This window comes from Cavia porcellus, unplaced genomic scaffold (genome assembly GCF_034190915.1).
Source record: "Cavia porcellus strain 051 isolate PalLab524CR breed Dunkin Hartley unplaced genomic scaffold, mCavPor4.1 scaffold_29, whole genome shotgun sequence".
NCBI classification, from domain to species: Eukaryota; Metazoa; Chordata; class Mammalia; order Rodentia; family Caviidae; genus Cavia; species Cavia porcellus.
The window spans coordinates 22,235,654-22,254,593 of record NW_026947512.1 but is presented as its reverse complement, the minus strand read 5'-3'; the positions used below and the strand labels follow the sequence as shown (position 1 = coordinate 22,254,593).

At 45.5% G+C, this 18,940-nt stretch overlaps 1 protein-coding gene and 1 pseudogene across 1 annotated transcript; one reads left to right on the top strand and one right to left on the bottom strand.

The window, feature by feature from the left end:
• On the bottom strand, nucleotides 1-811 carry LOC100725319 (testis-expressed protein 47-like). The gene has a single exon (XM_013157855.3). It carries the CDS (start codon nucleotides 751-753, stop codon nucleotides 1-3), a length of 753 nt encoding a protein of 250 aa, XP_013013309.3. The 5' UTR covers nucleotides 754-811.
• A 7,428-nt stretch (nucleotides 812-8,239) lies between these two features.
• On the top strand, nucleotides 8,240-9,505 carry LOC100725049 (large ribosomal subunit protein uL10-like; annotated as a pseudogene).
• Nucleotides 9,506-18,940: the final 9,435 nt, after the last annotated feature.

Genomic DNA, 18,940 nt, shown 5'->3' with positions numbered 1-18,940 from the left:
CTAGAAGCTGGAGGGAGCTGGCCACATCACCTCGGAGTCCGAGGTGACATGCATGGGTTTGTTATACACATTTATGAATGTTGCTGGATCTAAGAATTCTTCACATTTACAGAGATACTTTACGGTTTGTTCTTGGGGGAGCAGGTCAGGTACAACTTGGAGCAAGTTATCACCCTGTCCTTTAATGCCCACTTTAACGGTACTAAAAAAGTAGAGCGCCAGTTTGTGAGTCTGAATGAAAAAATCTGTGATGACCTCTTCCAAGGTCTGGGACTGTGTCACATCATCCAGATACAAAACTGGCACTTTCACTACTGAAACATACCACTGCGTGAAGAGTCTTGTTGGGATGTTATGAGAAATGACTATAATTTTCATTTTGCGAACCCAAAATTCTGATTCGTTCTTTTCCTGGTTAAAATAATCTAAAAGGATTTGGTGAAGCGTCCCGTCGGAAGATTCGAGGATATGCAGCATGGAAGTGGGGTAAATGAGAAGTAACCCTGTCACCACTTCTGCTGGGTGATGCTTCAAGATTGACTGAAACATTTGGTCGTAGTACTCAGCGATTTCTTTTTTCTCCATGTTTGCTTGTATGTTGGCCACCAGAAACATCCTGTGAAGGAGGAATTTCTTGAGCTGCAGTCTTTGTTTCTCTTCCAGAACGTGCAGGTAATTGCCACGGGGCACCTGTGGCACGCGAAAGGTTTCCACGGGCAAAGGCCTCTTGTTGCTCCTCCGGCCATGGGCCATGAAGGAAAAACCGTCTCCTTTATTCTCTAGGTGATTCTACTTTTTAGCAATCACAACAATTACATTCTATCAGGATAGTTCCTGAGTGATGAATTCTCATCTTTATTCCTCCTGCCAAAAAAGAGTAGATAACAGTCAGGTGTTACTGAATAGCAAAACCCTTGCCCAGTACTATCAATAAATAGTGTCCTTGAAAGGACTGTTACAAGACAAACTAGAGAGTGTTTTCACGTTAACAATAAAATTACTTTCATATCCTAAGAAAAACTCTCCATTTGTAATGTGGTGATTACAGATGGTCTTTGTCACATTTCTGAAAAATATTTCCTGAGAATTCTTCCAATTTCTTTCATGGATTGAATTGGTATATATTGAAAACATCCGGGCACTCTAAGCCTGATTAGCATATTTAAACCTTGATTGGGACGCTCAGCGTAGGTAGTGTTGTGTCACAGTAAACTCCTTAGAAAGTTTTCATCCTTTTTCCCCTCTTATCAACATACCTCTTCTTATGGTTTTCTAAGGTTTAAAAAAAAACATTCTACCACTTTGATGTAAGTTTCTTATAATAAATCCCCCCCTCCGGAGCCCTGGCCAGTCTAACATCTCCCTCTTTCTTCAGGTGCTGTGCCCTGTGGGTACCTGAGGTCCTGCTTGATCGTCCTCCATGTCACTTTCAACTGCCAGTGCTGGGCCTTCCGGTTCGCCTGGGGAGAAAGAGTCCGATGGCCATGGCGTTAAAGGGCCGGCAAAGCCCTGGCAACTGCCGTCTCTTCATGCGATGCAGGCATCTGAACCACTGCCTCACACTACGGCAGAGGGAGGACATGAAGCCTTCTTTTTCTTTTTTCTTCCTTTTTTTTTTTTGTATTTTTCCTTTTTATCGGTACTGGGGATGAACTCAGGACTGCCGGCTTGCAAGGCAGGCGCTTATGCAGCTGAGCTAAACCTCCAGCCCCCTTCTTTTTTTCTTTTAAAGAGGGGGGGGGGGAACAGAAAAGAAAAACAAGAGATATACAAACAACTACAAGAACAACAAAAACCCCCAAAACAATAACAGCATAGGCTTTCAAAACAAAATGATAGGAATTTAGCAATGGTTATACTATTGCCTATTGCTACCTTCAAAAGAGTTGATTGAATTACCAGATACAAACATGCAAAATTTGTCTAATCGTGTGGGTGTTAACTGTTCTTTTCCAAGAACTAATAGAATTAGTAGTATAATCATATTAGTTGTTTTATGCATATGTAAATAAATTTGTATCTTTTTCTTTTTCTCTTCTTTCTTTTCTCCTTTTCCCTATCCCAGTTATTTTTCCCTTTTGAACAGTTTTGGATCTTGTTTACTCTTTCAGTTTCATAGACTATAGAGACAATATGGCTTTTACACGAGTCTGATTTATTTCACTTATGGTCTCAAGTCTCATCCATTTACCTATAAAAGCCTCAATGTGATCCTGCTTTATAGCTGAGTAGTACTCCCTTATATAAAAATACCATATCTTTTTACCCTCCCTTGTTCTTATAATATTCCTTGGTTGATGAGGAATTTGGGTTGTTTTCAAGATTTGGCTATTACAAATTGTGCTGCTATAAACACGGGTGCTCACACATTACTGTGAAGATTTCTTTTTGAGAATGGCTTTTTTCTATCTAGGGGCATTTGTTAGTCAAATGGCAACCTGGGCATCCTCTTTTTTAACTTTGGCAAATTACAAGTATGATGGTAGAGCTTATCTGCTGTACTTATGCCCTAGTTACCAACCACAGGAACACGTACCTGTATCTGTATGTAACTTCTCAGAAAGTTCTACAGTAGAATTTGAGTTACTTAATTTAATGTGAATTTAAATCAATTTTAGAAAATGGTAATATCATCTTGACATTACAATCTTGTAAGTGCTAAACATTAATTTTTCCAGGCATGGTGGCATATACCTGTAATTCCAGCACTCAGGGAGCTGAGGCAGGAGGATTGCCACAAATTCAAGGCCACCTTGAACTAAAAATAAAAATAAAAAAAATTTTAAAAAGAGTAAAATATAAAAAGCAAACTACAGGGACTGGAGGTTTAGCTCAGCGATATAAGCACCTGCCTTGCAATCAGGCAGTCATGAGTTCGATCCCTGGTACCGATAAAAAGGAAAAAAAAAAAAAGCAAACTACAAAAAACACTTAAAACAAGAATTTTAAAGCAATGAGGCTGAAAAACACTCTTATTTAATTAAAAACTTAAAATTTAGAGTACTTTTTCCTCCTAAATGTTGATATTCAAACTAATGATCTGATTTTAATAACATACAGTGATAAATTGTCCCATAAAGTGGAGGTTGAGGGGTAGTTTAATAACTCCTTAATAGTATGATACATAAAACAACTATAGTTCCTCACTGTGGTTCGTATTATCATTTCCTGAAACACCAAACTCTGCCCCAAAGCGTTACCCTCATAACCTTGTCGTCACCCTCACTGCAGCTCTCCCCTCCTCTGTTCCTGTCTATTGCACTTTGCTGCATTTCTTTCCAGGTCTGTATTTGTAGTATAGGTCCTGTTCTCACCGGGCTCTGAGCAATCCTGGGGACCCACACAGGACACCCACACTCCCTTGCGCTGTAGCTTGGAGCCCTCTGAGATTCTCACCCTGGGAAGAGACCACTGGCCCTTGACACGGTCTCATCTCTGGAAAGCAGGACTGGCACTGCTGATCATCCTAGACCTTCCTGACTGAGATCAGTTGCAATTTGGGAATCTTCCTCCACCTAAATGTTCGCAGCAGATACAACACGTTGGTAGGGGTTGACAAAGAAGGACCATCTGAGCCCAGGGTGGAATGTTTTCTCCTGTGAATATCTCTCCTAAATATTTAGCTCCAGTCACTAATTTACAACACTTCTTTCCTTACATGTGGCTCTATCTTTTTAAGGTTTAAAGTGAGTACTTTATTATATTCCTTATCATACATATTTCCTTTACAAATATGCAACTTTCTCATGTTTCGTAAACATCATCCATCAGCTCCATTGCATTACTTTCTCTTTATACTCACTTTGAAATGCATTTGGATTCTGAATTTCTATCAGTTCCTTCCTAGTCCTGCCTTTTGAATTTGGATTTGGATGATAGCCAGTCTTTTTTTTTTTTTTTTTTTTTTCAGGCAGAATCTCACTATGTTGTTCAGGCTGATCTTGAACTCACTATACAGCTCAGGCTGGCCTCATACTCCTGGTGATCTTCCTGCCTCAGCCTCCCAATACTGGGATTACGGGCATGTGCCATCATGCTTGGCATAGTAAGTCTTCTACTGTCAGTATTTCTCTACCTAAAACTTCAATTCTGAGTATAAAACAATAAGGCTTTATGATATATCTGCTGAAAAAGATTCTAATTTTACATTTTCGCTGCTACATTCCCTCCACAGGGTACCAGGAAATGGATAGTTTGTTACCTAATGACGGTCTTGACCAAAGTGGGGAGTTTTTACAGATCATGGTTATCAAAGAGCCCTTTTGTGTGCTAAATTCACATGAACCTTTTATTGATAAGCAGAGAGACTTCCTTTTCATGAAACTATTCTTAACCTGCAGTACAATTTCCTTCCAAAGTCAGCAAAGGACTATCTTGTAAGACAAGAATAACTTTTCTTTTTTGGTACTGGATATCAAACTCTTAAAAATAACTTCTGAATGTACCTTCTTGGCTTAATTTTTGTTGACTTCTTTCATATATATATTTTCTGATTACAATTATATTTCTTAAAAGACCAAATAAGAGTGGATCACATACAGTAGAGTTCTGAGCAAGACTTGTTTGTTTTGAGACAGTCTTGCTATATAACCCAGGCAGGCCTCAAACTCACAGCAATCCTTCTGCCTCAGCCTCCCAAGTGCTGGAATTACAGGTGTGCACCACCACACCCGACCTGAGAAAGATTTTTTTTAACTCATCTATTAAATTCCCATTAGGTTCTTGGGTGCCCTAACTCTTGGGGTATGGAAAACTGTTTCACGGTTCCTGTCTTCTCCCCTGTCTTTCTTGCTATCTCTCGTCCAGGTTTGGCTAACCTGCACTGTTTCTTCCAAATAATTTAAAGATTTCTATTTCTCCCGGTGTTACAACTTTGACTCCTCCCTCTTCTAAATCAGATCTTCTCTCTTCAATTGGTGTTTTTCATGTAACATCTCCTTGATGATTACATGTCTCTCTAAATTTTTCCTCCTGTAAAAAGGAAGGAATAATGACCTTTCTTCTCATATATGCTTTTTGTTTCCCTTTTCATTCATAGATCTTGTTTTCTCCAAAATTATCCCGATTAGAGAATGAGTTTCATCACTGTAAATATATAAGCTACCTAAAACATCAACTAAGCTAGTCTTTTTTCAAAAGAATAATAACCGCTTAACAAAGCCTAATTGGCATTAGTTTGAAAAACATGAGTTGTCATTTCAATAAATAAAATGGGGGAGCATGCCTGTTATGCCAGCACTTGGGAGGCTGAGACAGGAGGATTGGTGCAAATTCAAAGCCACCTACACAGGCAATTCAAGGCCAGGCTGAACTCCATAGTGAGGGCCTGTTCTGACTTACCGGGATGCACCCTCTCTGGCATTAGGTCTCAATCAGTCTTTTTATCAGAGCCCTCTTATCAGGCACTGAGGATACTTTGGGCTTCCCTGGCCTCTACCCTCTGCAAGGTTCCCTCTAGTTGTGACAAGATAAACTATCTCCAGGCATCATCTCTGTCCAATCCTGAAGGAGACCTCTCCATGGAATAATTTAGAAGGGAAACAATGAAGGAAAGAGAGAAAGATTTGGGGCTCTTTCCTGTTGTCAGATGCCCTACCTTCCAGTGGCTTTCCTTCCCCATGAGACTGCTGAACTCTTCCCTGACCTTAGCATGTAACAGAGATGCATCTGACCAGTCAAGACCCTTCAACAAGTCAGCCCCGGCCTCATGAGTTATGAAAATAGTTGTGTTTTTCCTTTTCCTCAATTTAAAGAATTTTAGTGGGGACCATGCCTGTAATCACATCACTAGGGAGCCTGAGGCGCAAGGATCACCATGAGTTCGAGGGTAGCCTCTGCTACATAGTGAGTTCCTGTCTAAAAAAAAAAAAATGTATAATTCTTCAAGACTTGAAGTGCTTTCATTATCATAGATGCTCATAAAGCTGACCTCAAGAGGAGGTGCCACCTCTACGTATAGACTCTGAAGGTGACTTTTCAGGATCAGCCCACCCGAAACACTAGAACTGACCTCACACTCAACTCCGCCTGACTCCAGAGCTCAGCTCCTAATTGCTGCTGAGGAAAAAAAGCTTTTCTGCTTTAAAAGCCTTTATGATCAGGAGGTGTCTCGTGCCCATCCCGGTGCTGTGGTTCATTACTGTGCTTCAGGAATCTGCCCCAAGAAGCCGTGTGCACCCTTGGTGGCCAGTGCACTGTGGAGCAGCTGGGAAGGTTTCCTGGACCCTGAAATTCTGGCGAGGTCCTGATGTCCCCAGGACTGTCAGAGACCTCGGGCCTCAGCGAGCCATGCGAGTGAATTGAGAACAGGTGTGGACACACACACACACACCCCACATGCGCACACACACACAAGATCATGCAGACAGGACCCAATTCAGGCCTGGTGAGGACATTAGGCCCTACATCATGCAATGTGCTCCAGAGCCATATGAGCAGGGAGGCCAGCGCAATCTATGCCTAGGTGCAGGACAACTGCCCCCGGGGCAGGAAGAAGACAAAGGGAGCCTTCTGCTCTCTGCCTCTCCCCTCCAATCGTGCAACAGCCACCCAGGCTTGGGCTATGTCCCTGGTAGCACAGCACCTGGCTCCACTATGGAGAGTAAGAGGAACGAGGGAGCCTGGTGGAGTCTGCACATCTGGGCGTCAGGAAGAGAAGGCGGGGCTGCTGAGCAAACCCCAAGATCCAAGGGGCAGAGGTAGAGAAGAGTCATGATGAGAGTTGCGATTTCTCGATTCCATAATAAATGTAGATTGAGATGTTTACAGATGCTTTTTATAAAAAGCATCCCTAAAGTAGTGCTATTTCAGTAGTAAACGGTCTCGCATTGTGAGGTGAGTAGGAGTAGAGAATTGGACAAAAATAGATTCTGTAATCTGCATCATGACATCTAGATCCCTGATGTAGTCACACTATAAGGGGAAAGTTTATGCTTAAAACAACAACAACAAAAAGGAAGTACTAGATATATATGATGAGATTTCTCACCAAGTTCTATGACACAGGGAGTCCATTTTTGTCAATCTGATGAAGCATTCAAAGAAACCATATGGCTCTTTTCAAGATGAATTTGAAGATTATATAGAAGTGCAGAACACCAGAGATTTAGAGGCAAAAATTTGTTTCAGAGAAATGGGGCTGGGTGTGGGGGCACACTCCTGTAATCCCAGCACTCAGGAGGCTGAGGCAGGAAGATCATTGTTAATTTGACATCAAACTGGACTACAAAGTGAGCTCAAAGCCAGCCTGAATTGCACAGCAAGACCTTGTCTCAAAAAAAAAAAAAAAAAAAAAAAAGAAAGAAAGAAAAGAAAAGAAAAGAAAAAGAAAAAAGACAAATAAATAAATAAATAAAGGAAGGAAGGAAGATGAGAAAGGTTTGGAAACCTGTGGGAGTATGGAAGAAGTTGATTCCAGGCTCATAGGTTGAATGTTTGATCAAAGACTTCATCCAGAACCATCCAGACCTACACAAGATATTTCACAGAAAAGCATTTAACCTCAGAGGTTCCCAGTGTTGAAGCAGACCAAGACCAGAGTCAAAACTATTGTTGGCTTCCCAGGGAGCATTTCTCGGAAAAACCAGCAACCTAACCGCAGTCAGCAAGAATGTAATCATGGTTTAACTGGTGTGGAGGTCCCTGGCACCTCTCCTAGGGGAACATTTCCCATCCAGCCGGTCATCAGAACAGAAGGCATCCAGGGAAAAGCAGAGAGAATCCAAATAGGAACATCCCAAGTATAAAGGGAAAAGTTCTGAGAACGAGAGAGCATCCAAAGGGAAAAAACAGAGGTACAAACAGGAACTTCACATTCAGCACAGAACAGTTCAAGTGTCAAAAAGGAGGGAAGAAGGCGGGCATAGTGGTGCACACTTGTAGTCTCAGCACTCAGGAGGCTGAGGCAGGGCGATCATCGTGAGTTTGAAGCCAACCTGGCCTATGTAGTAAGTTCAAGGTTGTCTGAACTGTATAGTGAGACCCTGTCTCAAAAAAAAAAAAAGTGTAGGGAGGAAGCCTAGATATAGACTGTCTCAAAGAGGACAATAAATGCAGAAAAGAGACAGGAACAGGAAGGAAAAAAGACAGAGGAAAACCTGCTTTTGGGCCTAGTCTATCTGAATTTTGAAGCTCTTTAGTTGGTTGCCTTGAGGTTAGAGTACATACCTCTTTCGGGGTGTCCTTGTGGGAATGACATCATCTTTAAACCCTGTGTGGCAATCCCTGATGCACCACCATAATGTCCAGGGAAGATGGGGTGACTTGGAAATCCAACTACTTCCTTAAGATCATTCAACTTTTGGATGATTATCCAAATGCTTCCTTGTGAGAGCTGACACCATGGGCTCCCATGCTGCTGATGGGCAAGAGCACCATGATGCCCAAGGCCATCCCAGGACACCCAGAAAACAACCCAGCTCTGGAGAAACTGCTGCCTCATATCAGGGAAATGTGGGCTCTGTGCTCACTGAGGAGGACCTCACTGAGGTCAGGGATACGCTGCTGGCTAGTAAGGTGCCAGCTGCTGGTGCTATTGTACCATGTGACATCACTGTCCCAGCCCACAACACTGACCTAGGGCCTGAGAAGACCTTTTTCCAGGTTCTGGGAATCACTCCTAAAATCTACACAGGCACCACTGAAATCCTGAGTCATGTACAGCTGATTAAGACTGGAGACATGTTAAATAGCTGACTATATCAATGTTTTTGGATCATTGAACACAGATGTTTGCAGTCTCCCTGTTTGAATGTCCACCTTGCATTCTTTGATACTGTGATTTGAGCAACTATTTTCAAGATGATAATATGTAATCTACTAACAGGTGATTTCTTACTGTTGTGTTTTTTTTTTTTGTAGTTCTGTATTACGTGTACCCTTAAACCGCTTTGTTTTATTTTGTGTTTTTCTCTTTTCCCTCTTAAATATAAAAAAAAAAAAAAAGAAAAAAAAAGACTGGAGACAAACCAGGCATGATAGAACACTCCTGTAATACTAACACTCTAGAGGCCGAGGCAGGAGGATAGTTGCAAGTTTAAGACCAGCTTGGACTACAAAGTGAGCTCAAGACCTGCCCAAACTGCATAGTGAGACCCTGCCTCAAAAAGACAAAACAAAACAAAACAGAAAACCTGGAGACAAAGTAGGAGCCAGTGAGCCACCCTCCTGGACATGTTGAACATTTCCCCCTTCTCCTTTGGGCTGATCATTCAGCCAGTGTTTGACAATGGCAGTAAGTACAAACTCCAGAGTGTTTGACATCACAGAGGAAACTGCATTCTCATTCCTGGAGGGTCTCTGCCATGTGTTTGTCTGCAGATTGGTTTCCCAATGTTACATGAGTGCCCCGTTCTATCATCGATGGGTACAGGTGGGTCCTGGCTTTGCCTGTGGATACTGATCACACCCTCACACTTGGTGCAAAGGTTTTGCTGTTGCAGCTGCCCCAGCCAAGGAAGAGTTGGAGGAGTCGGACAAGGATATGGGGTCTGGGATCTCAGACTGATCACCAAAGAGCAAACTGCTTAGCATGCTTGCTTGGCAAAACAAGGAATAAAGGCATAATTCTCAAAACAAAAACAAAACCCCCAAATGAGAACATAGCTGAAGAGCATGGCTGGAGAACAGGGCATGGTGGGTCACAATCTGGCCTGTGCAGGATCAGACTGTGACATGGCTGGGATGCTGGTAGTCAGGAATGTGACTTTAGGAGCATCCCACACTGTCTGTTCAGATGACTCCCTGGCCTTGCAGTACCCTGGTGTGGCACAGTGACATCAACAAGTTGCTGGCTGTGCTGAACATGAGCAACACACTCGGAGAAGGTACAAGGTCTGGTAGTAGCTTGGGGCAGGAGTGGGTGACAGGTGCATGGGCTGGGATCTGGGGACCACAGAGCTGACCCTTGAGCGCAGCTACCAGTGGGAGGGCCTGATGCTGTCTACCCTGCACCTGTGGGTCTGGAAGGCATAGGGCCCCCTGGGTAGCCTTGGAGTGAGACCCTTCCAGCTCTAAGGGTGGGGGCCCGGACCCCATCCTGTCCCAGCAGACACGGCCTTTGCCTGGAGAACTGTCCCCGGGAGTAGCTGTGGAGAACAGAGCTGAGGTATGACCTCGGCTCCTCCCAGAGAGCTGTGAAGGGCCACGCCTTCTACATGCCCCAGATCATAAAGAAACTGTAGTCCATACTTGCTCAGCGGACAGCTGGAGTCTGGCTTCCCCATGAACCAGGCTGAGGGGCTGAGCCCGGTGGTTCACAATGAGGTGGATCTGAACCAGAACATGGCCACTGTCCCTGCCATGCTATTAGTGACCTAACGGTGATGGTGGCAGGTGACAGCTGACAGCGGCTGCATCCTCCTGGGCAGTATCTGGGAGTCACCTGGCATCTGGCAGAGGTCAAGATAAAAACCAAGAATTAAAGGCCTCCTGAGCCCACTCCCTGGTCACCAGGCAGCCTGACATCCCTGTCCCCAGCCACTCATCACAAAACTACTATGACATCCTCATCCTGTGTCTGAGGGCACTGTTCAGGTTCCACTCCATGCAGACAGTTGCAAGATGAGACCCTGTGTGAGGGCCAGTGACCTGGACCTGCACCATGTACAGGAAATCAGCAACGAGTGGGGGCTCTGGGACCCTAAATTGATTGTCCCCTTTCCTGCGCCAGGGCAACCAGGGCCGATCTTCTTGTATCTTCATCCCCGGGTGGCTCTTCTGGACTTTGGGGCCACACAGAAGTATGAAAGATCCTTCTCTGGCCCCTACATCCAGGTGAGGTCGGAGGAGCCTTCCCTTGACCCACAGTTTTCCAAGGCTGGGACCAGGAGATGGTGGGGACTCAGAGAGAGGGAGAGTGAGAGAGCTGATGGTCCCGGGTCAGGTGACCACTGTCCATCAGGCCCCTAGCCGTGGCTGTGGCTCCCTCTCCAAGGCCATGTGGAGTGAGAGGAAGAGGGTGAGATAGGTGAGACTGGTGATTTCAGAAGTGTCATTCTGTGCCTCTGCCCAGATTTTCAGGGCTGCTGCTGACTGGTCTAGGAGATGGTGCAGTGGAAGGCCATCAAGATGAAGTTCCTCCCTAGCTACGAAGCCAAGATGAGCTACGAGCCCTGGCCTGCATGGCTACTGCTGGTAGGAGAGTGGGTTGCAACTGCTGCTTCCTCTGAGAACTTCAGGGGAACCTCAGTGTGTAAAGGGATGAAGCCTGGGGACTGTCACCTTGCAGGACCTACATGAGCTGAGACCTGTCAGTGGGGCAGTCAAGGCACCGGGGATGTACCACAAGGCTGTCATGTCTGCCACCTGCACTCCGGACCGAGGCCATGGCTAGCACAGGAGCAAGGCCCCAGCCTGTAAAAAGGGAACATAGCCGAGCCTGTCATCCAGGAGTTACCCAAGGAGCAGCACTTTCCCCTGCTTGGCACTGGGGTTGGTGGTACTCATCAGGTCCAGTCCTGGGTCCCCATCTGGTCAGAGCAAGGCTTCAGGAAGTGCCATTGTGCCTCACTTCACATCTGTTCAGCAGAAGCAGCCATGTGGTCTCACAGCCTTGGGGGCCAGCAACTCCTGTTTCCTGCTGCAGCCTAGCTGTGTCCCCAGAGGGGAATCCCACACCTTGGACTGTCTGCCCTCACGGTCTGCCCCTATCCTGTTCTCTGTTGATATTGGTTACTTCTCTTGTGCTGGTGTGTCTGTTCTTTTTGGCCAGAGCAGTGTTTTGTAAAAGTTGAAGGTGAACTTTTTCATCTTGCATCAAGTCATTGTGGCTGGCATTTACTCCTGGTTACCCTCACCAGATGAGGGTCGCCTCAGCTCCTCCCAGGTCTCTTAAGAGCACTGGATGAGGGACTCCTGAGTCTGTTACCATTTTCCTGCTCTCCTCCAGCCCAAGCAACGTGTCCACTTCCACGCCACCCTCCTGTCCCTAATAGTGCTTGATTTCAGTACCCAGAGTGCCCCAGAGAAGTCCCACCCTGCCTCAGCCCCACTATCCAAGGAGATCTAGTCCACACCTGGAAGATGGGGCTCCCTCCTCTGCTCCAAGCCAGAGGCCCACTTGTCCTACAAGGGAAGTTGTGGTGATAACTGTGGTGATGCTCACAGCGTTGTACATGATTTTTGTGCTGGGGGTAGAGGGTACAAAGAGAAGGGCAAGGAGGAAAGGGAACCCCACTATTCTGTCAGAATCTGCCACTTGTCTGTTTATCCTCAGAGATCTGGAAAGGAAGACAGTTTTATCTTGGTCTCTTTCTCCTGATGTGAATGTCAGCCAGAATCCAAGGAGCGTTTCCTTTGGGTCTCTGCTGCAGGAGCCCCCTCTGGGTGCTGCCTATGAGGCTGGAGTCTGTACGGTGAGCTTTCACTTCCTGCCTCTCCTACTCCACCTGTGGTCTGGAGTTTGGGAGCACAGTGCCAAAGAACCCTGTCACCCATGCAGGTTGGCTAAGATAGAGGAGCAATACCATGTTTGTGTGTGTATGCGTGATGCACACACATGTGTGTGTGACTGTGGTGATGTGACTGGTGAGCTGTGGCAGGCCTCAACCAGCGCTGGGAGCTGGGTGTGAGACATGGAGTTGGTACTTCACTGCAAATTCTGGTGATGTGCTGGAGTCCGTGGGCACCTCCTGACATGCCATCCCTGCCCCCTGGGTGCAGGACGCCCCTCCTGCCCTGAGGGAAGAGGTCGTGCTGGGCTCTGGCCCCTTCCATCGTGTGTGCACTGTGCAGAGTGGGTGCCAACCTGGAATACACACTGAGGATCCGGGTAAGTGGCAGAAGCCAGTGGGCAGGGTTTTGGCCATCGAAAGAGAGGGGAGTAGGCAGAGGAGAGGAGTGGGTCCAGGCCAGCAGCTGACTGACACTTGCCCCTGCCTCCAAGCATTCCAGAAACCCAGAGGTTGTCATGTATCCCAGCAGGTGGCAAGAGCTCAGCCTTGTCACCCGCTGTTGGCTGTAGGAGCGGGGGGGGGGGGGGGGGGCAGGGTGGAAAGTGTGACCAGGCGGCAGTGTGGCCGAGGAGGACAGCTCAGCGAGGACCTGAGAGTGGTACCGGGGGCCTTCGGCCTGTGGATGGTGCCCAGCAGGAAGAGCTCCAAAGCTGGCACTGAGTGGAGCATGTGAACTGCCACTTTGGCTGGGAGAAGCCAGGGATCAGTCCCCAGGGCCACCCCCTAACCCAATTTCCCAGATGGCATGTGGGCATTGGGCACCCTTGGCTCCATCATCCTGATCTAGGACCCTTCTCCTGTGAGGCTGATTCATTAGAACCCAAGAGTGCAGGAAACTATTGGTCCTCATCCCAAACACTGCAGTGGTTCCTGGCTAATGTTTGTTGAATCTGCTGTTTTGTTTGTTTGTTTGCTTGCTTTTTGGTCTTTTGGAGACAGGGTCTCACTATATGTGTTGAGTCCATTTGAAAGAATGGAACATTTTGGAAACCTTTCTTCCCTCACACTCATTTCTGAGCATGAATTTGAGAACTATCAAATGCAATGTTAATAATGCAAGGAGGGTGAATCTCTAGCTGGAGTGTTTGGGACTTAAGGGCCAAGAGGTGGCATCTCATGGCATGTTACCCACTCACTCCCTGTCCTGCCCATGAAGATCTCCTTGGGTGTCACACGGCAGGGACCGTGATTAAGGGTGATGCGCCAGTGTGTGTCAAGGACGGCATAAGGGACCCAAGCCTCCTCCCCTGCTGTACTGTCTGACCTCAGCCCTGATGTCCTCAACGACAGAAAGCCCTTTGGTTCCCTACCCGCACCCTAGATGTCTCACGCAGGAGCAGGATGGGCTACCGTCATGCCTGCTCCTGAGGGGACAGGTCACATGGCACCTTGGGTTTCCTTTGGCCACTGAGCTCCTCACTGGTGTCTTAGACAAGCCATTTCATCTAGTTCTTCCTGGCTGGTATTAGGTGAAAGTTTGAGAATTAGTCTTTCCTAAAACTCCATGTTAATTTACAAAGATGTTTACCTAAATCAGGGACAGGGAGCCATTCAGAGCTTTCCATGATACAAAAGCCTGCTGGGTGTGTACCATAGGTTACCACCACAGACCTAAATCTATACGTTCAAAAGAAGATGACCTGGAGAGAGAACAAGGCCACAGCAGGAAGCAAGCCCAGTCTGGGTACCTTGCGCTTTGGCCACTGCCAGACTGGGAACAGCCAGATCCTAGCTCCTTCCAGCTGGCAAACAAGAAGTGTCAATTCCCTCCCCACCCGCCCTGTAAGCAACTGGCTTTTCCAGAGAAACACAGGCTGTGATAATAGTTATAGAGGTGAAATGCAATTGGATGCCTGTGGTGCTTTGGTGTTTCACTAACATCGCAGGTCTAGGGCCAGTGGTCTGAACATAGGTTCAGAGGACAGCAGTATACAGTGTGGCATCTAGGGGGGGATCTCCTGCGGATTGCAGCCATTGGTGATTGCCTATGGTCTTGTTTTGAAGTCCTATATCATTTCCATTGTTTTGTTGGGTTGGGTTTTATTCTCTTTTGTTTTGTGTGATTATATTAAACCCGATGGCAGGAGCAGCCATTTCAAAGATAGCAAGATATATTATGGTAACCATTTTGGATTTGCTATTGGCTTGTTTTGAAGTCTTTTATGGCATTCATTGTTTTGCTTTTATTGTTTTTATTCTATTCTGTTCTGTTTGATTTTTACTGTGTTCAAAGTTATTTGCAGCTATTTTGAAGACATCAAGGGGCATTATGGTAACTACTGTTTCATAATGTTTTGAAGTCCTATATCTGTTATACTGGCTTGTTTTGATTGGTTTTATTCTGTTTCATCCTCTTTAAAATAATAATAATAAAAAGAAGTTGACTCAGTGCAATTTTCCTATCATTAAGTCATAGTTTACAAAGAAAAAGAGAAACTGCAATATTTGAACTTAATACTCTCTACCTCTGTCTCTCCTCTGATATTAACCTGAGGCTTCCCCTAGCTACATGGGTCTATAGAAAGCAAGTGACAATGAATGACAGACTTGTGGGGGCCAGGGCAGAGCCAAAAGAAGACTGATTAGTAGAATGCAGAAAGCTCCAAAGAAAACTTTCCAACAGAACAAAGGGTGTACACAGGCATTTGACTAGAGAAAATTGCAAAGAAATGCAATAAATATGGTATAGAGAGGTTCTCTTTTGGTTGTGATTATTTGGGGTTCTATATGTCTCACTTATCTGTATATTTTTTCCCTATGCTTGGCTACGTAGCAAGACTCTGTCTCAAAAAAAAGAATAGCTTATTTCAGGATCTGCAGTCTTGATTTTTCTTTGTTTGTTTGTTTGTTTTTGGTTTTTGAGACAGGGTCTCACTATGCAGTTCAAGCTAGTCCTGAACCCACTATATAGTCCAGGCTGGCCTCGAACTCACAACAATCCTCCCACCTCAGCCTCCTGAGTGCTGGGATTAGAGGTGTGCACCATCACTCCTGGCCAGGATCTGCAGTCTTGAAATCTAACAAGTCACTGTTTTCTCCTTCTTGCTTTATGGTCTGTGGGTTGCTGATACACCCCACTCTGCTCCCAAGGTCCCTCTGTCCACGCACTCCAGACTATGGCAACCATGCATGTCTGTGCTCACGTTGGTAGGTGTGGAAAGCAACCATATCACTGGTTTCTGGAGGTGATGTAGGCACTAGGGTGAGGATTCCAGCAGACTGCTGGACTTAATGCCAGCATTTTCAGACCCAGCCACCTCTGAAGCCACACATACCAGGCCTGGCTTCTCACCATGGAGTGCAGAATCCAATGTCATTCTTGGCCTGAGCCTAAACTTCTCAGGGGGACTATGTCTAGCCTGCACCCCACCACGATTGTGTCTTGTGACTGTCTCTTGTCCAGCCACTGTGGTGGATAACACTGGAAACCTGGGAGCTGTTCTGCAGTCCTCTGGCTCAGTCTGAAACAGCCCCTTCCCCAAATCGTTCCTGATTAAACCTTCTCAAACATGATCGATGCTGCCCTAGCCTGCCATATGGAAGGCATCACTTTTGAAGAAAAAAAAAAAAACATTTTTGCAGTTTGAAACAGCCACAGGCTTTTCTTGGAGCGGTGCTGCTGGCCTGGTCCATGGTGACTCACTGGAGCTGCTGACCCTCCGGCCTCACTTGCTCTCCCCAGTCACTGGCCTCATTCTTGATCAGCGCATCTTCTGCACCACGCTGAAGAGAAATGAGGTGCACAGGGGTCTTGGAGTTGACTGCAAACATGGCTAAGACACGGAACCTACAGGGCTGGAGTTGGCAGGGGGCAAATGTGGCTCTGGTGAGTTTCAGCTCTGGATTCCTAGGTCACTTCCTTTGTGGCTGAGGTTTCCTGCAGACATGGGTGATTCACTCCCTTTCCATCGTTATGCTTTCCTGATGTATCCCCAGACCTTTTTAAAATTTCATTTTAAAAGACTGGGCATAGGGCTGGGGATTTAGCTCAGTGGCGTAAGTGCCTGCCTGGCAAGCATGAGGTTGTGAGTTCAATCCCTGGTACTGCAAAAAAAAAAAAAAAAAAAAAAAGACTGGGCATAGTGGCACATGCCTATAGTCCTAGTACTTGGGAGGCTGAGGCAGGAGGATTGCAGTCAGTACTTTTTTTTTTTTTGAGATGAGGAAGACCTTGCTAAACTTAGCAAACTGCCCGGGCTGGGCTCAAACTTGGACTCCTCTTTCTCAGTATCCCAAAGTGTTGTGATTACAGGTGTGCCACCAACAATCATTCTTTTATAGGTTATAGATAATCTTTTTCTAAGCCACTTTTTTTTTTCTTGATAACAGGGATTGAACTCAGGACTTGCACTTGCTAAGCAGACACTGTGCCATTAAGCTATATCGCTGGCCCTTAAACCACCCTTACCATCTTTACATCTTAGCCTTCCTTGCTTTAACTAAACATGTCTATACATAGTTTTTATTTTGCTTGGACTTTATTGTGATTTTACATTTATAGAATTATGCTTTTCTGGAATTTTTCGACCATTATTTTGAAATGTCCAAGATGTGTAGCATTCTAATTATTTACAAGGAAACAAATACTGAAAGCCCCCTGGAGGAGAAGCTGGCTTCTGCCCCAAATGTTTCCTTGCTGGTCTCCCGAAGATCTGTGCCCTGCATTGTTCTGGTACCATCTAGATCCCACATCTGAGGCCAATCACCTGCAGTGGGGAAATGAGCGTCCCATATTTCCAGCAAGAAGCTATGGATAACAGCACCAGGTGGCACAGAGCAGGCTGGCCATGTGGATGGCAAAGAGAATTTATCAGTAGTCAAGAGATATGGGAAAGACAATAGGTTTCTTGATCACTGAGTATACTATCAAGAAGGGCAGTGAGAAGTATCCAAGAGAAGAATCACACAGCCCTGGTGAAAGATTAGGACTTTTTTTTTTTTAAGGAAATGAAGATGTGGGAAACAGTCTGAGTTGGCAGATGTAGATATCTTAGAAACAGAATTTCTAGGGCATCCTGTCCTTTGTTCCTCCTTCAAGGACACCTATGTTGTAACTAAAGTGGAACATCAAAGTTGCAAGGTATCAAGGCCTGGGACTTGGGCCTTGCAAAGGCTCTTCAGACTTACAAAAGGAGGTCTGTGTGTTTCAACCTTTCTGGGAAAGATAAAGCATCTGCTCAGGGAAGGAAAGTATGATCTTTGTATTTACTTTTATATTGTGGGCTGTTTTTAGTCCTCATTAGTGCCGAGCTTCATGACTGACCAGTTCACGATGGGAAGATTTATGTTACAAGAGAACTTTAACCCTTTTGTCACAGCAAAAAGAAGCATCTAACCCCAAAACTGTTTTTACCATACAGCCATGGGCAACATTCACTTCCTCCAGCAATAACTGATGGGAAGACAAGCCTGTCCCTCCCTCTTCTCTTCTCCCAGAACACCTTTCCAGATCCCACACAGCACATGGCATGGGCATGGCCAGTCTTCTCGGGTGTGCCAGACTGTGAACACCTCAACATCTCCGCCAGGCTCATTCCGGTTGTATTCCTAGCACTCTGCCTAACTGCTGATGTACAGTAGTTACTTAGCCTAAGTGCAGCCCATCAGAGAGCAGACTTTAAGGTATGTGTACTTAGCATTATATAGAAACCTGAACTGGGCCTGGAGGCCAACAATTCCATCACTTTGGGATGGATGCTAAGGCAGGAGGATTGCAAGTTTGAGTCCAGCTTGGACAACATAATAACTTAGCAAGATCCTGTCTCAAAAAGAAAAAATTCTGGGGCCTATACCTCAATGGAAAGGCCTTGGTTCAATCCCCAGTACTATAGACACATAGAAGTGTGTGCTGAGAAAAAAGCCAAAAAAGGTAACATTTATATGAAATTTTAAAAATCATTCAACACAATCATTTCGTAAAATGTTTCAACACTATAAAACCAACAAAGGATGCATATAATAGGATATTGTTTCTGTTCGTGAAAAAAAACCCATTGTTATTTTTTTAAAATTTGATTTTCTAACTGCTCGGTAAAAACAACTGCTTGGCCCCTGTTCACAGAAATGCTGTTAATGTCTACTGGTATAGAAGAGAAAGAGTGTAGTGATGTTGCTGGCTCAGTAGTCTGTACCCTAGTGCAGGGGCGACAGAAGCGACTGCGATGAACAGCCAACTTCAAGGCTGACTCCGCATCTTTCCCGCGGGAATGGGAAGCCCAACGTCCTGAAGTTCCTGAAGAGGAGCCTGAGTCTACTAAGGAAGCCCTTGCAGCTCTAGAGGGTTTTGCTATTGACCAAGTGTGCCAGACACTGTTGGATATGATTCTCACAGTTACCAAGCGAGATAGGGAGGCATTAGGACTCCTATTCCACAGAAAGAGGCTCGGAAAGAGTCATGTTTCTTGGACAATTTGCCCGAGATGACATCCATAAGCCTAACAATTGGCCCAGTGCAGTGAGGCTTTGAACTTCCAATCCGGAGATCAGGT